Source organism: Dendrobates tinctorius, unplaced genomic scaffold, assembly GCF_039654945.1.
Source record: "Dendrobates tinctorius isolate UK_male_01 unplaced genomic scaffold, ASM3965494v1 ptg000022l, whole genome shotgun sequence".
NCBI classification, from domain to species: domain Eukaryota; kingdom Metazoa; phylum Chordata; class Amphibia; order Anura; family Dendrobatidae; genus Dendrobates; species Dendrobates tinctorius.
In genome coordinates this window covers 93,610,162-93,622,802 of record NW_027361690.1, presented here as the reverse complement: position 1 = coordinate 93,622,802, position 12,641 = coordinate 93,610,162, and the positions used below count along the sequence as shown (strand labels likewise).

Genomic DNA, 12,641 nt, shown 5'->3' with positions numbered 1-12,641 from the left:
TACCAATAAAAACGTCAACTTGTCCCGCAAAAAATAAGACCTCACGTGACTCGGTGGGTCAAAATACGGAAAAATTATAGCTCTGAATATGTGGTGATGCAAAAACTATTTTTACAATAAAAAGCGTCTTTTAGCGTGCGACAGCCGCCAAACATAAAAACCGCCATAAATAGTAAATCAAACCCACCGTTATCACCCCCTTAGTTAGGGAAAAATAATAAAATAAAAAAAATGTATTTATTTCCATTTTTCCATTAGGGTTAGGGTTAGGGTTAGGGCTAGGGGTGTGTTGGGGTAGGGTTAGGGTTAGGGTTAGGGCTAGGGTTAGGGTTAGGGCTAGGGTTAGGGTTAGGGGCGTGTTGGGGTTTGGGTTGGAGTTAGAATTGGGGGTTTCCACTGTTTGGGCACATCAGGGGCTCTCCAAATGCAACATAGCGTCGGATCTCAATTCCAGCCAATTCTGAGTTGAAAAAGTCAAATGGTGCTCCTTCCCTTCCAAGCTCTGCTATGCGCCCAAACAGTGTTTTACCCCCACATGTAGGGTATCAGCCTACTCAGGACAAATTGCAAAACAATTTTTGGGGTCCAATTTCTCCTGTTACCCTTAGGAAAATAAAAAATTGGGGGCAAAAATATCATTTTTGTGGAAAAAAATGATTTTTTTTATTTTCACGTCCGAGTGTTATAAACTTCTGTGAAGCACTTGGGGGTTCAAAGTGCTCACCACACATCTAGATAAGTTCCATGGGGGGTCTAGTGTCCAAAATGGGGTCACTTGTGGGGAGTTTCAATAGTTTAGGTACATCAGGGGCTCTCCAAACGCACATGACACCCGCAGACCATTCCATCAAAGTCTGCATTCCAAAACGTCACTGCTTCCCTTCCTAGCCCCGACGTGTGTCCATACAGTAGTTTTCTCCCACATATGGGGTGTCAGCATACTCAGGACAAATTGGACAACAACTTTTGGGGGTCCAATTTCTCCTGTTACCCTTGGGAAAATGAAAAAATTGGGGACTAATTGATCAGGTTTGTGGAAAAAAATACGATTTTTTTATTTTCATGCCCGGGCATTATAAACTTCTGTGAAGCCCTTGGGGGTTCAAAGCGCTCACCACACATCTAGATAAGTTCCTTAGGGGGTCTCGTTTCCAAAATGGGGTCAATTGTGGGGGTTTCCACTGTTTAGGTACATTAGGGGCTCTCCAAAGGCAACATGACACCCGCAGACCATTCCATCAAAGTCTGCATTCCAAAACGTCACTACTTCCCTTCCGAGCCCCGACGTGTGCCCATACAGTAGTTCTCTCCCACGTATGGGGTATCCGCATACTCAGGACAAATTGGACAACAACTTTTGGGGTCCAATTTCTCCTGGTACCCTTGGGAAAATAAAAAATGGTGACTAAAAGATCATGTTTGTGGAAAAAATACGAATTTTTTATTTTCACGCCCGGGCGTTGTAAACTTCTGTGAAGCCCATGGGGGTTCAAAGTTCTCACCACACATCTAGATAAGTTCCTTAGGGGGTCTAGTTTCCAAAATGGTGTCATTTGTGGGGGGTTTCCACTGTTTTGGTACATCAGGGGTTTTCCAAACGCGACATGGTGTCCGATCTCAATTCCAGCCAAAAATGTCAAATGGCGCTGCTTCCCTTACGAGCTCTGCCATGCGCCCAAATAGTGGTTTACCCCCATATGTGGGGTATCAGCGTACTCAGGACAAATTGCACAATAACTTTTAGGGTCCTGTTACCCTTGGGAAAATAAAAATTGGGGTGAAAAGATCATTTTTGTGGAAAAAATATGATTTTTTAATTGTACCGCTGTACGTTATAAACTTCTGTAAAGCCCTTGTGGGTTCAAAGTTCTCACCACATATCTAGATAAGTTCCTTGGGGGGTCTAGTTTCCAAAATGGGGTCACTTGTAGGGGGTTTCCACTGTTTAGGTACATCAGGGACTCTCCAAACGTGACATGGCGTCCAATCTGAATTCCAGCCAATTTTGCATTGAAAAAGTCAAACGGCGCTCCTTCCATTCTGAGCTCTGCCATGCGCCGAAACAGTCGTTCCCCCCCACATATCAGGTATCTGCGTACTCAGGACAAATTGCACAATAACTTTTGCAGTTCAATTTCTCCTGTTACCCTTGGTAAAATAAAAAAAATTGAACCTGAAGTATTTTTTTTATGAAAAAAAGTTAGATGTTCATTTTTTTTTTAAATATTCAAAAAAATTCCTGTGACGCACCTAAAGGGTTAATAAACTTCTTGAATGTGGTTTTGAGCACCTTAAGGGGTGCAGTTTTTAGAATGGTGTCACTTTTGGGTATTTTCTATCATATAGACCCCTCAAAGTGGCTTCAAATGTGATGTGGTCCTAAAAATAAAATGGTGTTGTAAAAATGAGAAATCGCTGGTCAACTTTTAACCCTTATAACTTCCTAACAAAAAAAAATTTTGGTTCCAAAATTGTGCTGATGTAAAGTAAACATGTGGGAAATGTTAGTTATCAAGTTTTTTGTGTGCCGTATCTCTGTGATTTAAGGGCAAAAAAATTCAAAGTTGGAAAATTGTGAAATTTTCAAAATTTTCGCCAAATTTCCATTTTTCTCACAAATAAACGCAAGTTATTTGAATGAAATTTTACCACTAACATGAAGTACAATATGTCACGAGAAAACAATGTCAGAATCACCGGGATCCATGGAAGCGTTCCAGAGTTATGACCTCATAAAGGTACAGTGGTCAGAATTGTAAAAATTGGCCCGGTCATGAACGTGCAAACCACCCTTGGGGGTGAAGGGGTTAAAATCCTGAAGGTTCTGTGTGCTCCTTCAATAAACTCTGAGCTTTAGTTCCTTCCATAAATTTTCTATTGGATTCAGGTCAGGTGATTGGCTGGCCCATTTTAGAAGCTTTATTTTTTTTCTCTGAAACCAACCAACATATCTCAGAACTAATGCAGCAAACCCATATAGTAAAGATGGCGGCAACACAGGTGCAAAATACTGATGAGGCAAAAGCTCACAACCTATCAATTCATGGAGGGGGTGATTGCTTAGCATTAAATTGCACAAAAACAGCTTGGATAGGGTGCTGGTCACACACAAGTAATGCACAGTGTCTGGCTTACAGCCTGTTAGTGATGATGCCGATACTATTAGATTAGGTAAGCTGCCCAGCACTATGTAAGTACAATGTAAGTACACCCCATGAGAACAGACACAAGGCTAAAAAATGCTGGGCCTGGCTGCACCCTGAAAAATGACATACAAAAAACTACACATAAAATATGAGGTGTTAGGGCTCACAAGTGTGAGAACCCTTGACGTGGTTTTCAAGCTTGCATACCTTGGCCAAAGTATCTACCAATACCTCATATATTTTTTTTGCACATCATTTTTCAGGGTGCATCCAAACCCTTCATTTTTTGGCCTTGTAAACTAGGGTGTCTGTTCTCTTGGGGTGCACTTAGATAGTGCTGGGCAGCCCACCTAATCTAATAGTATGGGTGTCACTAATAGGCTGTAAGCCAGACACGTTGCATTACCTTTGTGTGATCAGCGACCTATACAAGCCGCTTTTGTGCAATTTAATACTAAGCAATCACCCCCTCCTTGAATTGGCAGAGGAACATAGGCATATATTGAGTATAAAGTAGATGTAGCATCATCCCCTAGATATACTGTAATAGGTTGGATATAACTGTCCAAAACACATATAAAAAACAGAAGAGGACTGGAGCTAAAGTAAAAGAATATCACTTACAGGAAAATTTCACCAGCTGCCTGCAGAGTTCCCACCACCCCAACGCACATTTCGCTATGTCTTCATTAGGACACTACATCTACTTTATACTCAAAATGTACTTTTAACCACCACCTGCATATTCCTATGTTGCTCTGCATGTGTGCTTAGCAGCCTCTGTTTTTTTACTATTTGTATACCTTGTGTCCTATGTTAATAAAGTTTTTTTTTATTGGGTACATATAGTGTGTAGGTCTCTTTTTCCTCCTTTTCCTTGGTTTTGCTTCAGTATCTAAAGGCCCGTCACACTAAGCGAGATCGCTAGCGATATCGCTAAAGCGTCACCGATTTTGTGACGCAGCAGCGATATTGCTAGCGATATCGCTATGTGTGATACTTACCTCCGACCGGCTCCACCGATGTCTATCGCTGATCGCGCGAGATCGTCCTGGACGGTTTCTCGTCGACCGCTTCCTGCTGGGGCCGACGAGCGACACGCGCAGGAGGACGTCTTCATCGCCGCGTCTGACAGGTAAGTGCCGACCGCTGCTACGTCGCTGGTGAGATCTGCCTGTTTGGCAGCTCACTAGCGACCATTTAGCGATGCACCAGCGATCCTGACCGGGTTGTATCGTGGTCGGGATCGCTGGTGCATCGCTAAATGTGACGGGACCCTAAGTCTACCATAAAGAGAAGACTTCATGAGAACAAATAGAGGCTGTTCATAACAAGGTGCAAACTAATGATCAGCCTTAAAGATAGAAAGCACAGATTAGACTTCGCCAAAAAAACTTCTAAAGAAGTCAGCCTAGTTCTGGAAAAGGTGAAAATAAGATCAACGTGTACCAGAATGATGGGAAGAAGAAAGTATAGAGAAGGCTTTGAACAGCTGAATGATCCAAAGCCTTCACATTATAGATGAGCAATGACCCAAAACATATTGCAAAGGATTCCAGGAGTTTTTTAAGGTAAAGAAGTGGAATATCCTGCAATGATCGAGTCAATCACTAGATCTCAACCCCATCGAGCAGCTTTTCATATGCTTAATACAAACTTAAGGCAGAAAGAGCCACAAACAAGACAAAACTGATGTCAGGTGCAGTAAAGGTGGCAAAGCATCACAAAGTAGGAAACCCAGTGTTTGGTGACATCCATGCCTTCCAGACTTCAGGCAGTTATTGCCTGCAAGGGATTTTCTGCAAGTATTAAAAATGAACATTTTGGCATACATCACTCCATCAATGCAGGCCAAAATGACACCTACAACTTTGTATACATGCTCAAAATGTGGAACACACAACACAGACATCCTCCATCACCTGTGGAGTTGTCCAAGAATGCAAGATCTGTGGCATAGGATACATGTAGAACTACAGACTACCTTTCATATTACATTCCCACTTACACCGCAATGGACAATCTTCAATATGCTAGGGGAATCTCAGCAATCTCTGTCCAAACATATAAATGCAATTTTGATAATATGGCTTCGGCAGTTAGGAAGGGCACCATTGGTTGAACCTTTATATACCATCCCAATCACTAATACAGACAAAAATAATGTTCCTATTCAAAATGGATTGGTTGGAAACATTAACCAACAGAGAGAGACTAGCAGGGAAGTTTCTCACGACTTGGTCTTTTCTTATTCCTACATTATCACCAGCTATCAAAGATAGCCTGAGAGACCAGTTGAAGGACACCAGATGGTATCTCCTTAAATGTGTTGATGGACATATCCCGATTCCATAAACTCTAGATTTTTATGGATGCACGCAGAGAGGTGGGAGGAGCAGATTAAGAGGAGGTATTACAGAATAGGTAGATTTTGGATAAGCTTATTGTTTTGACAATAATGTCATATTGAATAGAATGGAAAAGACAACTTGACATGGATTTTATGACATGTTATTGGTTTGATATGTACCGTTTTAAACTAATAAAAAGAGTTTGAAAAAAATGAACATTTTATTTATGGTAAAGTTAATTTGTCCAATTACTTTTGAGCCTCTGAAATGAGGAGGCTTTGTAGAAAAATGGTTGCAATTCATAAATATTTTGCAGGATATTTTTGTTCAACCCATTTAATTAAACCTGAAATTCTACATTTCAATTGCATCTCAGTTGTTTCATGGTAGATAAGAAATAGTGACATGCAGAGCCCAAAAACATTGTTACATGTTCTGGCATAACACTGAGTTTTGATGACTTTTTGGCTTTTCAATCCAGTTTTACCTAGGTCTACCAAAATGGGGCACAACTGGGGTGCAACGCCATAGGTCTGTCTAATTCCTGATGAGCTGTGGCATTCATTACACCAGAAATCTTATTAAAGTCCCCAACATAAGAATCAGGAGCTGACTGCACAACGCCCCTTGATCAAGTCTGACGTGAATGACGCTGATCTTGATGACTCAGGGCCGATGTACTTATAGGTGGTAGTAATGATTCACTTATGTTTATGTCAGATACAGATATTTTACTTTTCTGTGTTTTCACCAACTTTCATGATCGATTTGGTGTTACATTTTCTTCTGTATGCAGTATGCACAATTTGAATATAACTAGGAGATGTGTAGAGATGGTAAAGCAAAACTTGAATAAGTGTTTAGCAACAGCATAAGTTTTAATGATGTCTTCCCAGATACTGCTATCTGGGCAGGTCCTGGCAGTGACCCACTCTCAACAATCTGCAATAATGCTGAATGACCCCTACCCTCTGCTCTTGACTGATGACTGATGGTTGTAGTGGACTCGTGACTGGATGCTATGTAGTGGGTGGACTGACCTATGGACCTGTCTGATAAAGAGGGAAATGAAAAGAGATGATGTATACAATGCTTTATTCTGAAGAGTATGTATATTGTGTGGGACAACTAGAATTAGTGAAAGGTGGTGTAGTACCGGGTTTTGGCCACAAGATGAAGACAGCAGTGAGAAAAGGACTCAACAGCAAGCCTTAGGCTAAAGGAACCGCATAGTCATGGTGGGTGGAGTTACGGGACTGAGGCTGGTTTCACATTTGCGGTTTTTTTCGCGGTAATTTAGCGCTAAATAGCGCATGCGTTTTTTTTTCCTATACTTTGCATGGGATGCGCTTATGTGCGCATACACATGCGTTTGTACGCGTTTTACCGCGCATGCGTTTTTTTGCGGTATGCACTCGGGCGCACAAAATGCAACTTGTTGCATTTTTTGTGCGTCCGATTTGCCTCAAAAAAACGCATGCGCGCGCAATGCGTTTTTTTACAGCAAGACACCCATTATAAGTCTATGGTGAGCATATGTGCGCATTGGCATGCTTATGTATGCGTTTTTTTGCACATGCGTTTTTTTTTTTACCATTAGTTTAGACAATGGAATTTAGGGGTTTGGGTAAAGTTAGGGTTAGTTAAGGGGGTTTAGGGTTAGGGTCAGGGTCAGGGTTAGGGTTAGGGTTAGGGTCAGGGTTAGGGTTAAGTATGGTTTGGTTAAGGGTTAGGGTCAGGGTTAGGGTTAGGGTTAGGGTCAGGGTTAGGGTTAAGTATGGTTTGGTTAAGGGTTAGGGTCAGGGTTAGGGTTAGGGTCAGGGTTAGGGTCAGGGTTAGGGTTAAGTATGGTTTGGTTAAGGGTTAGGGTCAGGGTTAGGGTTAGGGTTAGGGTTAAGGTTAAGTATGGTTTGGTTAAGGGTTAGGGTCAGGGTTAGGGTTAGGATTAGGGTTAGGGTCAGGGTTAGGGTTAGGGTTAGGGTCAGGGTTAGGGTTAGGGTTAGGGTTAGGGTCAGGGTTAGGGTCAGGGTTAGGGTTAAGTATGGTTTGGTTAAGGGTTAGGGTCAGGGTTAGGGTCAGGGTTAGGGTTAAGTATGGTTTGGTTAAGGGTTAGGGTCAGGGTTAGGGTTAGGGTTAGGGTTAGGGTCAGGGTTAGGGTTAGGGTTAAGGTTAGTTAGGGTTTGGGTTAGGGTTAAGTATGGATTGGTTAAGGGTTAGGGTCAGGGTTAGGGTCAGGGTTAGGGTTAAGTATGGTTTGGTTAAGGGTTAGGGTCAGGGTTAGGGTTAGGGTCAGGGTTAGGGTTAGGGTTAAGGTTAAGTATGGTTTGGTTAAGGGTTAGGGTCAGGGTTAGGGTTAAGTATGGTTTGGTTAAGGGTTAGGGTTAGGATCAGGGTTAGGGTCAGGGTTAGGGTTAGGGTTAGGGTCAGGGTTAGGGTCAGGGTTAGGGTTAAGTATGGTTTGGTTAAGGGTTAGGGTCAGGGTTAGGGTTAAGTATGGTTTGGTTAAGGGTTAGGGTTAGGGTCAGGGTTAGGGTTAGGGTTAGGGTCAGGGTTAGGGTTAGTAAAGTCATGGTTTGGGTTAGTGTGAGGGGCCACCTAATGTTGGAAAAAAACGCAAACGCAGTAAAAACGCACTAAAAACGCATACAAACGCATAAAAACGCTGCGTTTTTTTCCTGCATGCTCATAAAAATGCTTGAAAAAAACGCAGCAGTTGTATGCTTTTGTATGCGTTTTTCAATGCGTTTTTTTGCGGGAAAAACGCGCTGCAAAAAAAAGCAAGTGTGAAACAGGCCTGAGAAGGGGATTTCCAGAAAGAGGAGATATAAGGAAGGAGAGTCCCAGGGGCAGGGCAGACACCCAGGAGGAAGAGAGAAGTGTGAAGAGCTCAGGAGAGGACAGAGGAAGGAGAAGCTCAGGCAAGACAGAAGAGAAAGAGACGGATACTCGGAGAAAGGGGTGGCCCTGGAAGGACAGCTGCAGGACAGGACGGCAGTGTCTAACGGAGGTCTGGGGTACAGGACGGCTGGACACCGAAGAGTGAGTAGGTGTTGCAGCAGGCAGACTCGGACGGGGAAGCGCTGTGGCCGTGGGCCTAATGGCAGCCACAGTGAAGGAACCCAGGGGTCTTTTTGAAAAGAAGCTGAAGGAAGGTGACAGGTACCCAGGCCAGGGAGCAGAAGCTGTTGTGTCTGCTGTGGATGTCAAGAGGACACTCAATAAAGTTTGGACCTGATTGAACGGATTTCTGCGTCTGTCTCCTGTCTGTTCCGCAGCCGAAAGGGATCCCCCCTCCGGTCGGCGCACGTACTACACTACAGTTGTCACTCAAGAGCAGGAGGGAGGAGTTATGTCTTACTGCTGAGAGCTAAGAGCTATTCAGAGTAAGGGTCCGCCCAGATAGCACTTGATGGAGCTTGATTAAACCTTCACATTCTCTTATTCTCATACTAAAAGCCTACATAAAAATGTTTTCATATCCCTCCTATTAAGGGTTGTCAGCAGTTTTACTGCTGATAAACTCCCTTTGAGAAGTCAGGATCAACAACATGGTCGGGTAATGCCTTACCTTCTGGAGGTGCACGGCTCTTTATATTCTCCATCTTTTCTCTTTTAGGTGTGACTGACACATTCAACATTGATGACAAAAAGCCAAGGATTATCCAAGGATCTAAGGATGCATTCTTTGGATATACAGTAAAGCAGCATCTGGCTGGAGACAAGAAATGGTAAGTGCAGATCACCCACCAGCCACGCTGTTACACGAGTATATTACCATGTTGGGTATATAAGAGAAGAGGGTTTATGTCTAGCAGATCATTTCTGCAGGTAACATTAGATATTGTTTTATTTCTTATTTCATTTCTTATAAGAATAATTTAAAAAAAGTGTCTACAAGTGAATATATAGACAACCAGAAATATGAAGCAATATGTCCCTAAAATTAATTACATTTTTCCATATTGAAGAACACTTTTTTATTTGCTACAAAGCATGGTGGCCAATCTGTTATAAAATATGGCAACAACCAAAATATATAGCATCTCAGTGTACCATTGTAAGGTGTTTCCATATGTAACCATATTACAGATATTCTCCCCTACTTGTAATGTTTCTATTAGAGGAGTACATCATCACATCATTTTTTTGCCAAATTTAAACTGATCACTCAAAATACCTTTCTATATTTTGTGGTACAGTAAAGGGTGTTTTACTGTAGGGGAGATATGTTTCTCCCAGCAGATTAATGTTTGGCCGGGTTTTTCCTTAAAGACAGGACCTGCAATGATGTCAGGGTCACGTGATCAGCCCATGTGATGTCTAGCTCACTGGTGGGAGGGGTTGGGCCCTATGTAACGGAGGTTGGTGATTGCCACAGAGAGTGTGTTTCTGGAAGCTACAGGAATTTGGCTGGACTCAGCCTGAAACTTGTATACAGGATCCACATGCTGCAGGACTATAGCAGCAAGACTTGGAAGAACCCTGGGAATGGCACCTGGTGGATGCCGCAGGACCTGGCAGCCGCTTAGTTAAGCCCATCCTGTGCAAGGGGTGAGTCTGGGACCAGTGGTTCTCCAAGCTGGAGTATGTGTATTGTTTTTTTCTTATGTTCTGTTAACCGGCTGGTTACTAAGTGACATTAAAACCACTGAAACTGGACTTTATGCCTCGTTACTGCCGCCCTGCCATTACCTACCAGAGCGAATCCCTACAATTGGTGGACTGAATGCGTGCAGAAGCAGTGAGGCCAGGCTGTTTTTCTTATTTTTTGATTTGTACCCCAGCCTATTTCCTGGGTGAAACGAGTGGCAGAGACCCAGGCGGGGAACTTTCCAGAAATGGAGGCCATGGTAAAAACGCTCATAGAGGCCATGCGACAGCAGCAGCAGGCTATGCAGCAGCAGGCTACACAGCAGCAGCAGGCTATGCAGCAGCAACAGGAGGCCATGCGGCAACAGCAACAGGAGGCCCTGCGACAGCAGGCTATGCAGCAGCAGGCTATGCAGCAACAGCAGGAAACCAATCAGCTGTTGATACAGCATATCACGACAGCGCAGACAAAAGGAGCTGACCGGGGAATCCGTGAGGTCCGGAAAGCGGTTCGTATAGCGATTCCTAAGATGGAGAAATCGGACGATGTGGAGGCGTACCTGGAGATGTTCGAAGGAGTCTCTGAGAGAGAGAAGCTACCCCGGGACCATTGGGCGGATATCCTCACTCCGTTTCTGACCCCAAGACCTTTGAAAGTGTATCAGGACCTACCCACAGAGCAAAGGGCAGACTACACCGTTGTCAAGGGTGAGATACTGGCACGTCTTGGGGTAAATGTGTTAGTGCGGGCCCAGCGGACACACCAGTGGGAGTTTACCCCCTCCAAGCCAGCCCGATCCCAGTATTACGACCTGTTGCACCTGTTACAAAAGTGGTTGCAACCTGAGGTGTTGTCCCCCCACGGCCATGCTGGACCGCATAGTGACTGATAAATTTTGGAGGGCTTTGCCCCACTCCCTCCAGACATGGGTCGGACAGGCATCCCTTACTAATGCCATGCAGATGATAGACCTCATAGAAAGGTATGGGGCTACCAAAGAGCTACAGGGAGGGACCCCCCGGAAGGTAACAGGAAGGTTCCCTAAGTCCCCACCCCTGGTTCAGCGAGCGGAGCCCAAGAAGGCCGCTCAGGACTTATCTGGGGAAGTAAGGAGCCCCATAATCTGCTGGCAGTGCCAGGAACCAGGTCATAGGAGAGCTGATTGCCCCACCTGACTGAGCCCATGGACACAAATTTTGGAAACCGCCAGTCCCACTATGTCGAACCGATGTGTGGAATGGGTACCCCGAAAGGTCCCAATATGGAACATTTATGTCGGGTTGAAGTGGAGGGTACCCCGGCTGTGGCCCTATTGGACTCAGGGAGTCTTGTAACCCTGGTACGAGCCAGCTGGATACACACCAGCGAGTATACGGGTCGGAAAATTGGGGTGTTGTGTATACATGGAGACTTAAAAGACTATACCACCGCACTAGTGGTAATCAGCACCCCAGCGGGGAGGCGGTGCCACGAGGTGGGGGTTGTGACTAATTTACATTATGAAGTGATAAATGGACGAGACTTTCCGTTGTTTTCTGTGCTGTGGCCGTCTGTTGTCCCACCCACTGAGCAACTGCCGGCACCAGAGGCAACCAGGTTACATTCTCCAGAAGTGGGACATTAACCTGGTGGCCCAGAGGAAGAAGTGCTGGCTGTAGGAATAACCTTCCCTTCGGTGGAGGAGGGGGAGAATTCTCCCAGGGAAGTATTGGCTGGAGAGGTGGAAGAAAATGTACTGTTTGTCAATGGGCAACCCCAACAACCTGGGGCAGATACGGTGTTGCCACGCTTTGAGCTGAACCAGGATTTGTTGTACAGAGTGGAGAAAATACGGGGGGAAATGGTAGAACAATTACTGGTACCTCAGACATATCGGAGGCTGGTAATGGATTTAGCGCATGCGCATGTACTTGGGGGGCATTTGGGCCAAAAGAAAACCCTCGACCGAATTCTGCAGTGATTTTACTGGCCAGGGGTCCATGAAGAAGTTAAACGGTACTGTAGCGCCTGTCCCGTGTGCCAGGTAACCAGTTCCCAGCCTCACTTTCGGAGCCCTTTGGTGCCTTTGCCAATTATAGAGGTGCCCTTCGAAAGAGTGGCTATGGACCTGGTGGGGCCTCTCAATAAGTCGGCAAGGGGACACCAACACATTCTTGTAGTTCTAGATTATGCTACCCGATATCCTGAGGCCATTCCTCTGCGCCACACATAAGCTAAGCTTATAGCAAAGGTACTCATGGGTATGTTTTCACTGGTGGGAATTCCGCAAGAGATTTTAACCCCTTTCTGTCATGTGACGTACTATCCCGTCCATGTGCCCTGGGACTAAATTCCCAGGGACGGGATAGTACGTCACAGCGATTAGCGGCGCCCACGTGGTGAGCGCCGCTGATCGCGGCCGGGTGTCAGCTGATTATCACAGCTGACACTCGGCACAATGTGTCAGGGGCAGTCACGGACCGCCCCCGACATGTTAACCCCGTGCACACCGCGATCAAACACGATCGCGGTGTACCGGGGGTTAAAGGGAAGCATCGGCAGGGAGGGGGCTCC

At 44.9% G+C, this 12,641-nt stretch overlaps 1 protein-coding gene across 1 annotated transcript in view; it reads left to right on the top strand.

Annotated features, from left to right (window-relative positions):
- Positions 1–12,641, top strand: part of ITGA11 (integrin subunit alpha 11) — a 243,032-nt gene that overhangs the window by 57,682 nt on the left and 172,709 nt on the right. The window contains exon 2 of the mRNA XM_073568948.1: positions 9,114–9,225. Coding sequence (XP_073425049.1) covers positions 9,114–9,225 — 112 coding nt within the window. The remainder of the gene's footprint in view (positions 1–9,113; positions 9,226–12,641) is intronic.